Source organism: Labrus bergylta, chromosome 13 (assembly GCF_963930695.1).
Source record: "Labrus bergylta chromosome 13, fLabBer1.1, whole genome shotgun sequence".
Taxonomy (NCBI): domain Eukaryota; kingdom Metazoa; phylum Chordata; class Actinopteri; order Labriformes; family Labridae; genus Labrus; species Labrus bergylta.
The window spans coordinates 4,895,683-4,908,144 of record NC_089207.1 but is presented as its reverse complement, the minus strand read 5'-3'; the positions used below and the strand labels follow the sequence as shown (position 1 = coordinate 4,908,144).

Below are 12,462 nucleotides of genomic sequence, written 5' to 3'. Positions count from 1 at the left end.
TTATTCCCATGCCTGTACTCTCTGTGCAGAACTTGTGTGACGTTCTGCTGCTGATCGTGGAGAATCATATGAGCACTCAGCTGATTCTTACAGAATACAGAAAAGTCCCGCGGCTCTGCAAGGCTATGAAAATAGCCCTTGTGTATTTTCTCTTCCGTTCATCTATTACCACGAGCCATAAATGAGAATTACGAGAAGCGGTGTGGTTGTAGTTTAGGGAATATAGCTCATTTTCTTCTTGGACTTGGCTGCCGCTGCTATAATCTTAGACTTTGTGACTGCGCTCCAAGCCACGCAAGAAAGGCCATTCTTTCCCAGGGCTCTTTTATTGGGCATTTAACTTTGCAATATGCTAAATTGGTGAACATCCAGTTCAGTTTTTTTTTTACCATTCTGAATTAGCATTTGGACGCCCATGGTGTGAGATGACGCACACTGGTGAGAAAGTTGACCCGCTTCTCGGCGAGTTATAATCTCTCAGCGTTGCAAGAAGTGCTAAGATCCTTTGTTTGAGTTGAAGTTTTTAACAGATTTCTCTTCAGAGGAAGCTTCTTCTTTAAAAAGTTGTTGCAGAGCTCAACTGCAGTTCAAATAAAAAATCATGATGTACTTTGAGCAAGTGTGATAGAACTTTTTAAAGCACCACGATGTAAAACGACGATGTAAAGGGATGACTGACAGTGATAGCTATACAGAATCTGCATCACCCTCAAACTTCAAGGAGCCAGATTCAGCTCATTGCTCAGATATTTGGCCCACACCTTTATTGTTTCTCTCTCACACAGCTCTCACAGTTATCATGTTGGCTAAAGCAGGAAGCTGAGTGCAGCATAAAAGCCCTAAAAAAAACCTACTACTTCTTTACACCAAAGATATGAGGAAAGTAAACAATATTCCTAAAGGGACATGAATACAGATATAAGTTGCAGCCACGCTCATCCTCACTAAAGCTTGAAAATACATATTGGCACCTGAACCTGTTTGTTTGATTGACAGGCATGAACTTTAGGTATTAACTTGACACGTGCATCACATTTTCAGCAGGTGCCTCCGTTACATTGCATGTTAGAAATGGGTAGAAGACCCCTGTAGCTCCTGTGTAAAGTGGCATGTGTGACTATTGCATTACCACATGATAGCAGGAATGTGTAGCATGCACAAGGGGATGTGCTGCAGACTGTATATCTTCCTCTGTCACCGTTATGGTTGCCGTATGTACTCAAGCTGTTTATCTCTGTTTATTGACCTTTTTTTATAGACACTACAGTCCGCTTTGGTGACAGGGACACAATGTACATAAGTTAAAGGTTGAACCAGGCATGCAGGTTGACACTGTGGGCTTTGTGTGGCTTCACAGCAGCAACGCTAAGCTGACATTTTCCAGGAAAAGTGATTTACTGACTGCCAGGTCAACTGTCAAACCCCAGAAATATGAGTGAAATTCTGCATGACCCCGGTAGCACGCGAGGGGCTTTATTGCTTGTTCCAACAGTGAACCCTTGTTTGGTATTCACATGTTTAGTTAGACCTAATTAGTTCCATCATTATTAGAAATCAGACACAAAAACACCTTTTGTAACTCTTAACTTCGACACTTTTTCCACATTTGCTTCATTTTGTAATTAGAGTTAAAATGCACACGCAGAACTTTATTTTATGGCTTGAACTGTTTTTTTTCTTCCGCAATGTGTGTTTGTTTTTCTCCCAGCCTTTGTTTTGTGTGAGGGTGAGTGAAGGGCTGGCAGTCGTCTGGATTGTGCTCTCACTTTCCAGCTCTTTCACTGCCCAACACACAGAGACCCAACAAGCATGCCCTCTGTTCTTTTATTGTCATATTCCCTCTCTCTCACACACTCACACCTCTGTGTTTTCTGCTCTTTCTCTCGCAGGGATCAAGAGACCAACAGGAGGCTGAAAAATGTGAGTGGAAAAATAGTTGTGTTTTTTATTTTTCTGTGAACCTTGGCCCGACATTTGACAGTAATAAATTATAATTTAGCTTCAGTTGCAGTTCTGTTTATGTGTCAGTGGAGAATAAAGGGGGAACTCCACAGATTTAATGCATCAAAGTCTGGTTACAGGTGTTGGCATGTTCCACATGCATGGAAAAATGTGGCACATAACATATGGGACTCCAGAAGGAAAATCTGATTAATTGCCTCCAGTGATGTCAGTCGAGTCAGCATCAGTTAAAGCTGAAGTAATAAAAGATCTGCATGGCCAGCATCTTCTCGTGTCCCTATGCTACCAGATCAACCGTATTCAGCCCCAACAAGTGTAAAACACAGTTGACTCTCCAACTCAATTTGCATGAGATAAGTTGCATTGTGGGTGATGTAGGCGTCAAGGAGGAAGACTGGTGGAAAAATTATAAACCTGAGTATGATTTCTGAGAAGTTGTGTCCTTTTTTTCCAAAACTGTTCAATTGATTGTGAATGAGAGTAGTACTTTACTTTATTGATTTAACACGTTTTTTTTAACCCTTGGTTCGTTTTGTAGCTCTGTATTGATGACATTTAAAGTGTTATTCACATATTTTTTTTAAACTACTAAGTACATGATGATCACATTATATTTTGCTTTATTGCGAAATGTGTTTTTTTTTTTAACACTGCAGAACTTTGTCGCCTGTTTCTCACCTTTCCAAAAATACCTCTAAAGAACTGCCTCATTAAAAGATAACACTTCAGCAGCTTTAACATTAAGAACACAGTCTAGAAAGGAGGGTTATAATTCTTTATTTTGGATAAAGAAATATTGAACCCAAGGGATGATATCTTAAAAGAAAAATTATTTAGTTCAACATCCTGCCCCGAGACATTTATCCTGACACGCCCCCCCCCCCCCTACATTTTCAGATATCAATATCTGGTCTGTATATTTGAAAAACCCTTTAACCCAATAATGATATGAAAGTGTTTAAAATGCTCTCGTTATGGATTATTTTATCTCATAAGTGTTACATTAGCCAAAGGTTGTTATTTAAATGTTCATGTTGAAAGTTAAAGTGTAAAATTATATCAAAGCTCCCTCATGTGCTCGCTCACTTTTTTCCCTGCATCGTTCTGTGTACAGTCCAACTGACACATTTATCATTCTCTTACTAGGATGATGAACAATCAAAGAGCTGACATGTCAGTTTGAAATGTGTTGGTGTAACAGAAGGACAAACATCCTTGATGAAGCTCTGATTGTTTGCTGTAGAGCCGCATATTTACCTGTGTAGCCTTAAAATGCACACACACAAACAACAACAGAGGGTTCTGGATGAGCCTGGAAACACGAGCAGGGGCATGGGGATGATATCACCTTGTGTTTGTGTAGAGCTGCAACTATAACAATCACCTGCTATAGTACCACCACCCAGAACATTCATCAGTAAGGGGAAAGTAGCGCTGTAATTGGATGTAATATTTCTGGTAGTGATAATACATTTCAGGATATGGACTTTTTTTTTTTTAAATAAGCTGTTTGTTTTCCTCTCTCCAGGTATTGATCACCATTTTCTGGCTGGGTAGAAGAGCTCAAAGTGACCGTTTCTATGATGGACCTTACCTGAATTTTAAGGCATTTGAGGGATTGCTAGGCACAGCACTATACAAGGTAAAACTTTTCACAATAAGAGTGATAATAATTTCATTTTGCACTCATTTTTATGTGTACTTTTATGGAACAAAAGTTAAATTTTCTTGTAGAAACCGCAAATAACATAAGTGAAATTCTCTTTAAACGCCGCTGCCAAGTATTTTTCCATATCCTCCTTGGTATTCAGATTATGTGCAGTAGAATGGCTGTTAAAGACCGCCGAGCCTCGCATTGCTGGCCACTCAAACGAAAGCTGTTTTAAGTCATAAGCAAACCTGATCCCTTGACTCAGCTATTTTAATCTTGTTTGCAGCAAGTTTGCGTAGCATGCATGTGAAAAGTGTCTTCTTTTCCTCCCCCCTGCTCATGCTAGTGTTGAATTTGGCACCTTGCGTTCACATAGATTTATAGGTGGTTGTGTGCAGGGCCTCTATAATTCAACAGACTACCGGGATTTTCAGTAACCGCAGTCGGTTTTGACGCGTTCGTGTACGTTTGGCTTCGATAATCCAAGTTCACAGGCACTGGGTTTTGGGTGGGATTTAGTTTGTGGAGTTGTATTGTCTGGTAGAGTTCAACAGATTAACGATCTGAAAATCATTTTCTCTTCAAAGTGGCTGACAAGTTTGGACATGTGGCATGCCGCTTGGAGCGCTTATATAAAAGGAAACAAGTTTTACATGTAGTAAATGCAGTCATCAAGAGGGCATTGAACTCGGCCCTTTTTTTGTTTTGACAGATTTGTCAGCAAATAGAAAACAATGAGGTCATTCGAGGGAAAATTTCAGCATTACACATTCCCCCCCTCATAGACAGTATAGGAGCCCATGTTTACACACACTGACTTTGGGAGGCCCGAGCTGCAAAGAGTTCACACTCTACCTGGGAGATCTGTCATGAACCACACACGTAGCAGAGCTAAATATTGCAATTGGCTCCCTATTATCTGACTGTGTGATTTCTCTGTGTGTGTGTGTGTGTCTGTGTGTGTGTGTGTGTGTGCATGAAAGGCTCTGCAAGAATCATCCAGCCAGAAAGGCAACAACACCCGAGACAGCGGTTTTGGAGAGAGTTGGTACTCAGAGCGAGAGGAGCTCCACCAACTGAGAGGAGAAGAAGACGAAGAAGGAGGAGGAGGAGGCGGAGGCGGACACAGGAGAGACGACTCCCTCGACAGCTTGGACTCTTTAGACTCCAGACCCCTCAGCATCTCATCCGACACCACTCTCAAAGGCAGCAGTGAGGGTAGGAGACGTCATGTCATTTGTATCAAAACACAAACAGACGCTTTTAAAATCGAGACACAGCTTCTGTAACTCTTCCTGACCCTGTTTTTCATCTTTCTGAAACTGACTTTCTGCCATATTTTCTTCATTTTTATACTTGTATTTTTGGGATGCACTTGAACGTCTTCGCAGTTTTCTCTCATAAAGTGTCCAGACTTGGACTTGAACATCAAACATTCGCAAAGAGGAAAGAAATGCAGCATCAGGGCCAGAAAGTTGGCTCCTATTTGTGAAAACAAACACCTATCGCCATCTAGTGGTGTTTTTTTGAAGTTTCATATTTTCAGTGAAAATTCACACCAAGTCCCCAAGGAAGTAGATATAATAAATCAATGCTGAAGTGCCCGGCTATGTTCTTGTTTGAAGACAAATATACGCTTTGAGAGAGGGGAAGGGCTGGTCAGTAACCCCCCTCCCCCCCCCTCCCTGCCGCCCCCCTCCAAGAGGGACGCAGTGAAGAATTCCTCAGCCGTCCACACCGCCTTGTAAATGAGGAGGTCTGCGATCCCCACCCTGCACCCCTCTGTTACTCCTCCAGAGTCAACACACAACACACTCCCCTTCCTCTGTCCTCTATTCTCTCCTCCTTTGTCTCCTTTTCAGCTACTTCATTACTTTATCAGACCCCTCTCGTCTCCTCTCTCTCACACCTGCTATATTTCCCCCACTCTTGTTTGTGCTCCAGGTTGTTGCAGTGACACCGAGGTGGACTCCGTCTTCAAGATGTCCGAGAACAGGGACGGTATCAGTTACCGCCGGTCGGCATCCATCACACCAAAAGCCACCACGCCGTTTAACCAGTTCCTGCCCACTAAAGACAAACAGTCGGGCTACGTGCCTGCGCCGCTGAGGAAGAAACGGGCCGAGCGCAACGATGACAACCGACGCAGTTGGGCCAACCCCACATACTCGGAGGAGGAGGGACCTCTCACCAGGTACCGTCAGAATACACACAGCTGTGAACACTTTGAAGCTGATAAAACTGAAGAAAACAAAAGTTTTTTTTTATGCACAAATCACGAGTGTGTGCTCCAAATACTTTTGTCTTTACATTGTCTCCTCTCTTATCACTGTTGGTGTTTGTGCTGCTGTTGTGTGGTCTGCGAATTGTCGCCGGTGTTGTGTTTCATTTTGCTTCCCTGTGGAATGACAACCTCAGCGAAACAGGGCCGGCCCCCGACTGGTACGACAATGTTCAAGTACCCCAGAGCGCATTGCCCGCGACTCATCTACAGTGTGCCTACGAGTACGAAAGCGGCAGCGACTCGGACGCGGATCGCCCGGACCCGGATCTCGTCCTGGATGACCTGGCCGGCAGGCGCTTCCACAGCCCCTCCCCGGCTCCTCCCACCAACTTCGCCTTGCCCATCAGTCCCGTGGCGATGGGATCGGCAGCCGGAGGTAGAGGAGGCACCTGGCCGAAGGTCACTATGAGTTCCAATGTTGCCCCCCAACAGAATGTGACCTTCCACAGGTCAGAACATGCAGCGACGGTGTGACTTTGATGTGCCTTGCCTGATGAAAGCAAAACGCTTGCCTTGTCCTCAGTTTGCATGGTTAAATTAAACCATGAGCGACGTCTTTGGTCGTTGTTTGCTGCCTCTAACCGAGTTTGAAAGACCGTTTTTTGGTTTTCTGTTTGAGTTGTTTGATTTAAGCTTCAGCACTTCCTTTTTTTTTGCTCCTTCTGAAGCTTGGAGGAGTGATTTGAGTTGGCCACGCGGCTCAAATCAAATGTTGCCTCAGTTTCATTTTTGGTTTGAGCTTGCACTGGTTTGCTAACCCTTGCGTCATCTTACTTGAGATTGTAGTGCTCAAGGAATATGCGTGACTGCCGTGCTGTGCAGCTGCTGAGAAAATTCTTCTGACATGTGTGATTGGCTGTCTCTTCCGAGCAGCAGCGCCTTCAGCAGCGGGGAAATGCAGCCCCAAAAACACAGCTCCGTGAGGGTGGACCACCACCGGGCCGTGTCGGCCGACAGCCTGTTCAGACAGATATACGATGACTCTGAAGATGAGGACGATGAGGAGGGCTACGCCGACCCGGTCCAAGACGATCTGTACGCACGCAAGATGGGCCTCAAACCCCAGCCTGCCGCCACTGCGTCCCATGACAAGTTCTTGCCCAAGTTCTGGACTCCTGAAGAAGACGTTCACATACAGAAAATCAAACTGGGCTCTCAGAGGAGACCCTGGTACAAGAAGATGCAAGGCTTCAGGTGTGTGAGGGAAGCAGAATCCAGAATTATATAGAAAGTATCTCAAACATACTCAAACTTTACATTGTTCTTAAATCATAGATTATATAATTCTCTGCTTCTTGTACAATCATGTCTTACTTTTCTACCTTACACTTGGTTAAAGGCTTTATATGTGATTTTTCACACTTAAATATAATAGAAATCAAGTATATCCTCTGAAAATAACTCTGAGTCATGACTGTCTACAATGGGTGTAACACCCGAGTCCCACTGTCTGTGATGCTTTCAGAGTTTTCCCGAGTCCTATCTTCAGTTTGTTTACATCGCCCGGACGGCCGGCTGACTCCTCCCCTCGTGTATAAAAGTTGTTTAATTGAGGGACTAGAGAAAAGAAGAATAACATACTGTACTCACTGCTTAACTGTGTTTCTAGATCACGCTCATTTCGGGTAAATTTACATGCAGTGTGAAGATACCAGCATAATAAAGATAGCTAGCATTAGCATGCTAACACAACAATGCAGCGCGAGTTGTTTTGGTTTCATGCTGGTGCTCAAGAGCGACATCTGCTGGACGAAAAAATCGCATATAAAGCCTTTAAGTTCAATTTGCATGCAAAAGCCTGACAATCAAAATTTGGGTTTCTGTCATTTATTCCAATTTCTGTCCAGATGCATCCCACTTACCTTTCTTTTCTCTTCCTCCTATCTATCCCCCTGCGCCCTCTCATCTGCTTCCGTACCCCCTTTTCCCTTCCCTTTCCTTTGTTCCTCGCTGTCCTCGGCTGTAGCTATAAGAAGTCGGGCTCTTCGTCAGACGAATCGGACTGCGACATCAGTCCCTGGCTCTCCTCTGCCCCCTCTCCCTCTCACACCCACACACACGAGGCCTCGGCTCACACCACCACCCTCGTTGTGGGGAAAAGGTCGATACAGCTGCATGATTGTGACCATGAAGGAATGTTTTAGGGCTTTTTGGATTTATTTGGAAGCGACATAATTTGCTCCTGTCGGGGGCTGAATATCTGATGAGCTTCTTTCTAATACACTAATGTTAAAATAAAGCTGAAGGTTGCTGTGACATGCTTTATAACGCTGCGTGCTTCACTGACCTTAGCAGAAAATAGGCTGCGTCTCAACATTTTACTATTTTTGTTACAGCCTATTTTAGATTTGTTTTTACAGCTACTAGTAATGCCTTTTTTTTCCGTAGCAGATTCTTTAAAAAATGTCTGATTTGATCGACATGTTTGAATCAAATATCCTCTCTATGGCTGCTTTAAGTATCTCTTCCTTCCTTTTTCTTCACCTGCATGCACTCATCACCTCTCTTTCCTTCTCTCTCCTTCTGCCCGCCCTGCAGTCCTCACACCCAAGCACACTCTCCCCCACAGCTCCCCAAGATACAGCCCCCTCTGTTACTGACCCCGCCCCTGGTATTCCCTCCAGTGGACCCCGCCTCGGGTCCCAGACTGGTCAAATGTGAGAGGTGGCCCCTGCTCGGGCGGCAAGACCCCCGCGAGCCCCTAGATCCCTTCGATTATGAGAGCATCATCCCCGACTTGGAGAACGATGACATGTTTGCCAGGCGGACTCTGGCCTTCCAGTCCAACACGGACTTGGCGATGATGAAGACCAAGCTGACGGCCCGTCGTCCGCTCTACACGTCTGAGCCGCAGCTCAACATCGTCACGCAACGCCACGCCGACGCCAGCACCGAGGAGAGCGAATTCCCCGACATCGAGCAGGACGATGTGGTTTATCGAAAGGAGAAAACGCAGCAGGAGCAGCGGCCGCTCTCCGGAGCCCCCGACAACTACGCCCCTATGCCCGTCCCAGAACCATGGGCACTGCCTCCGGATCTCAAAGCCCGCCTCCTGTGCCCGCCGTGCCCTCTGACCAAAGAGGCAGGAGGAAGTAAACAGGTTGAGAACGAAACGCGTCCGAAAACAGATGACATGCTCGTCCGGAAATTTGGGGTTGGTTCTGATAAGAACTCACTCAGAGGCTCGTCAGCCAATCAGATGACGCCCTCAGTGCCTTCCTCCCGTAGCGAGGGCGACCTGCAAAAATGGCAGGCGATCAGGGAAGCCAGTCAGCTGAGATACAAGAAGAAGCTTTTGGTGGAGAGACTGGCTGCTCTGAAGTCATAAAAAAGTCATTTCTGTAACTGTTCTCCTCCCGTCGTAGCTTTTTCTTCCGTTTAATTTTCAGTTTTTAATCGTTTTCGGTTTGTTTCAGTCTCAAACTATATTTCCTGTCTGATGGTGAAGTGGTCTAAACGCATGTCGATCTAACTTGTATATGACTGATATGAAGGCTTTCACAGTGACAAAAAGGGAGTTTTATAATATTTGGTCTTCTTTGTGAAGACTTAAAATGTTCCTTCAGCGTTCACTGGAACTGTAATTTCAGCAAAAACTGCGACTAAAGGAGCAAAACTTCTTTTTTTTTTTAAATCTATTTTCCCTGTCAGAGAAAAAACAAAACAAGGAATTGTGTGCAAATGAAAGAAAAAGGTTTATTAGGGTTTTCTGCATGATTGGAATGTTGTTGGTTTTACTTTAGCGACACATGGTATGGTTATGCTAAGAGGATGGATAGACAACGTGATTTTGTTCATCCTGAGCATTTTAGAAACAAACCCACTCTCTACATTTTATCTTTTGGTTTCATTTCTCTTATCGGAGCGAGTTTGTCTGTGAATGAACAAAATATTCAAGCTTAATAAAGGAAAATCCGAGACTTAATGACCTTGTGATGGATGCATTAAATTGGCCACTTGTTGACCTCACATTACACGTATCTGACCACAGCACCGGTGTTGTTTTTTTTCCACAGCAGAGGAAACTTCACACTGACATGTAAAGCTCAAAGTGCAGCATGCATGTGAGTGTGGAAAGGTTCAAGCGTCAGTAATATCCAAACATTACGTCCTGAACACACCGACAGCAACAAGCGGGGGGCAATTACATTACAGTCTTGTGTGTTAAACCGACATGAAAGCTTTTAGAAATTCCACACTGCTCTGAAAGAAGATTGGGACTTGTGGACTCCATAGTTACCCTGAAACACAAATCTGTACTGCAGTGTTTGCACATGAGCAGACACACACAATCACGCACAAAGCAACCATTTAAACCTGAGTCAATGCCATCTGGGTTTACTTCACATCCATATGTGAAGCCATGTGTCCACTGACATCATGATGGAGTCTCAAGAAAGGCCGCATTGTTTAGAGAAAGATACAAACACACCTCCGCAGCCAAATGCAAAGGAAAGGAAAGCTGATACTGTAAGCCTACTATAAGCACACCTTAAAGGGTAATTCTAGTATTTTCTGGGTGATTGGCTCATTCCAAACGGCTAGTAGTTGGTATTAAATTTGCTACTGTAGGTTGCTAGACAGCAGCTGTAATGGCTGAAACAGAATCTTTGGGCTCAGATTGTTATTCTAAGTGTCTGAAACTTTACAGGAAATGGATGCATAGAGAAATATCTCATTTTGACAAAGAGTAAGATCCTTTTTCAACCAGTACTGGACGTTACATCGCACCCACAAAAAAACCAGACTCCATTGACGAAACTGGACATTTTACCTTGCAGAACATGAGAGTTGCTGCTCCACTATTGCTCCGACTTTTAAGTCTTCTTGTACTGTTGTTTTACGTGTTTTAAAGGCTAAGCTTACATCCCTCACAACACAATAACATAGACACAGACTAGTAGCACTGGTGGTTGCAGCGCTGCTCGATCAGCAACTCCTGTGTTCTGTAAGGAAACCACCTTAGTTCTTCAAAGGAGTCTGTCGGCTTTGAAAAGAACTAAGTAGAACAGCAAAAATGGATCCTTTCTGAAACTGAGGGGCTATTTCTGTAGAGATTATTTCTACCATGACACAATTTCAGACTGTAGGTGGGAAAAAAAACAACCTTTTATTGGATGTGTTCGTATTAGTTACATTTTCCCCTAAGGAAAAGATGACAGCTATTACAGCTTTTTTTTCAAGCTGCTAGCTGATTGATGCCAACTATTGGTGCTTTTTTAAAAATTGTTTTGTACATAGAAGTCATTTAGTTTAGTCCCCATAATATGTACGAATATGGCACATGTCTAAATGTGCTGGAATTCCCCTCTAAACTCTAAAACCAGCTGAGTCATGTGGTTTATTGGTTTATTTACGTACAATTTGAACTTGGGGATGACCCAGTCTGAGAGTCACTTCCAGCTCTTGACCAGACACTTCCAGACTCTCTGTGAAAGACCTTTTGTGCAGAAAAAGTGACTTTGTCGTGTGTGTGTGGTTCTCTCCGGTTTCCCAGACAGGACCAAACTCAAGACAGTATCGAAGGGTGAGTTGATACGGGCACCCAGGAATGTGGCACGTTTGCATTCGCTCTGGTCTCTTACAGTTGCACCTCACTGACCTCCCCCCCTTTGCTTTTGTGCTGCTCTTCTCACTCTCTAGCTGCTAAATGCTGACACACAACACTGTGTATTGTAAGGCACAGGGCCAAGTTCATGGTGGTGGGAGGGAAGGGGGGGTTCAATGCTCCACACCACAAAGCTCTATTGACAAAGCAACAAAGTGAAAAGATGCAAACAAAAGCATCCCACTGGGTCATTTACCATTACTGCAGTGTCTCCCTGTGGGAGTTATGACCGAGCACTGTCCTTAGTGCCCTGTTAGCAATGTGAGAAAGGTGTAAATATCATCAGGTAAGTGAAAACATGTTGTCAGTTTTGAGCTCCGCATGGTGGGAAGGCTTGATATACATATTACTAACAGATTGAGCTTACATCACCTAACAGTGGGTTCAGCTGTTTGCTGTGTTTGGAAACTAACTCATGGTTGCGGTTTAAATGTCTAATCCAATTTATTTTCAGCAACAGTGGGGTTAAAAGGTGGAATTTAATCTGACTTTTTGGAGTTTAAATGTTCTTCCCCACATTTCATTTGGCACATTGGTGCATGCATTGCTTGGAGTGGTATAAATTTTGTTTAACCTTTTTTTTTCAGCTTTGGGTAAAGCTTCTGCAAAGATTTGCAAACTAAACATCCCGTGGCCATCTGTACTACTCCTGCTGCTGCTGCTGCTGCTGCTGCTGCTGCTGCTGCTAAGGGCTTTTTATTTCAACTATTCTCTTTCCACAGGAGTAAATCAACAAGCGATATCTTCGATACCACGCCCGTCGTCAGACAGGCCCGTTTTGAAGAGCTGCAGAAATATCGCCAGCAGATAAAGGAGAGTGACGACAAGTGGCAGGATGTGAGTAGAACTGTTTTGTTTGGGGGTTTTTTTACACACAAACGCTGAAAAGGTACCACAGTTTTGTTAGAAGCAAGAAGTGAGCACATGATCTATGGGATCTGTGCTGCAGTCAGGAGT

The 12,462-nt window shown here is 44.1% G+C and overlaps 1 protein-coding gene across 11 annotated transcripts in view; it reads left to right on the top strand.

The window, feature by feature from the left end:
• lmo7a (LIM domain 7a) overlaps nucleotides 1-12,462 on the top strand; it is a 57,269-nt gene that overhangs the window by 25,826 nt on the left and 18,981 nt on the right. For 10 of the 11 annotated variants that reach the window (XM_065961835.1, XM_065961834.1, XM_065961829.1 and 7 more), the window contains 6 exons: nucleotides 1,890-1,920; nucleotides 3,491-3,604; nucleotides 4,597-4,831; nucleotides 5,558-5,807; nucleotides 11,395-11,424; nucleotides 12,228-12,342. In XM_065961835.1, coding sequence (XP_065817907.1) covers nucleotides 1,890-1,920; nucleotides 3,491-3,604; nucleotides 4,597-4,831; nucleotides 5,558-5,807; nucleotides 11,395-11,424; nucleotides 12,228-12,342 — 775 coding nt within the window. The remainder of the gene's footprint in view (nucleotides 1-1,889; nucleotides 1,921-3,490; nucleotides 3,605-4,596; nucleotides 4,832-5,557; nucleotides 5,808-11,394; nucleotides 11,425-12,227; nucleotides 12,343-12,462) is intronic. The other variant, XM_065961827.1, reaches the window with a different exon arrangement.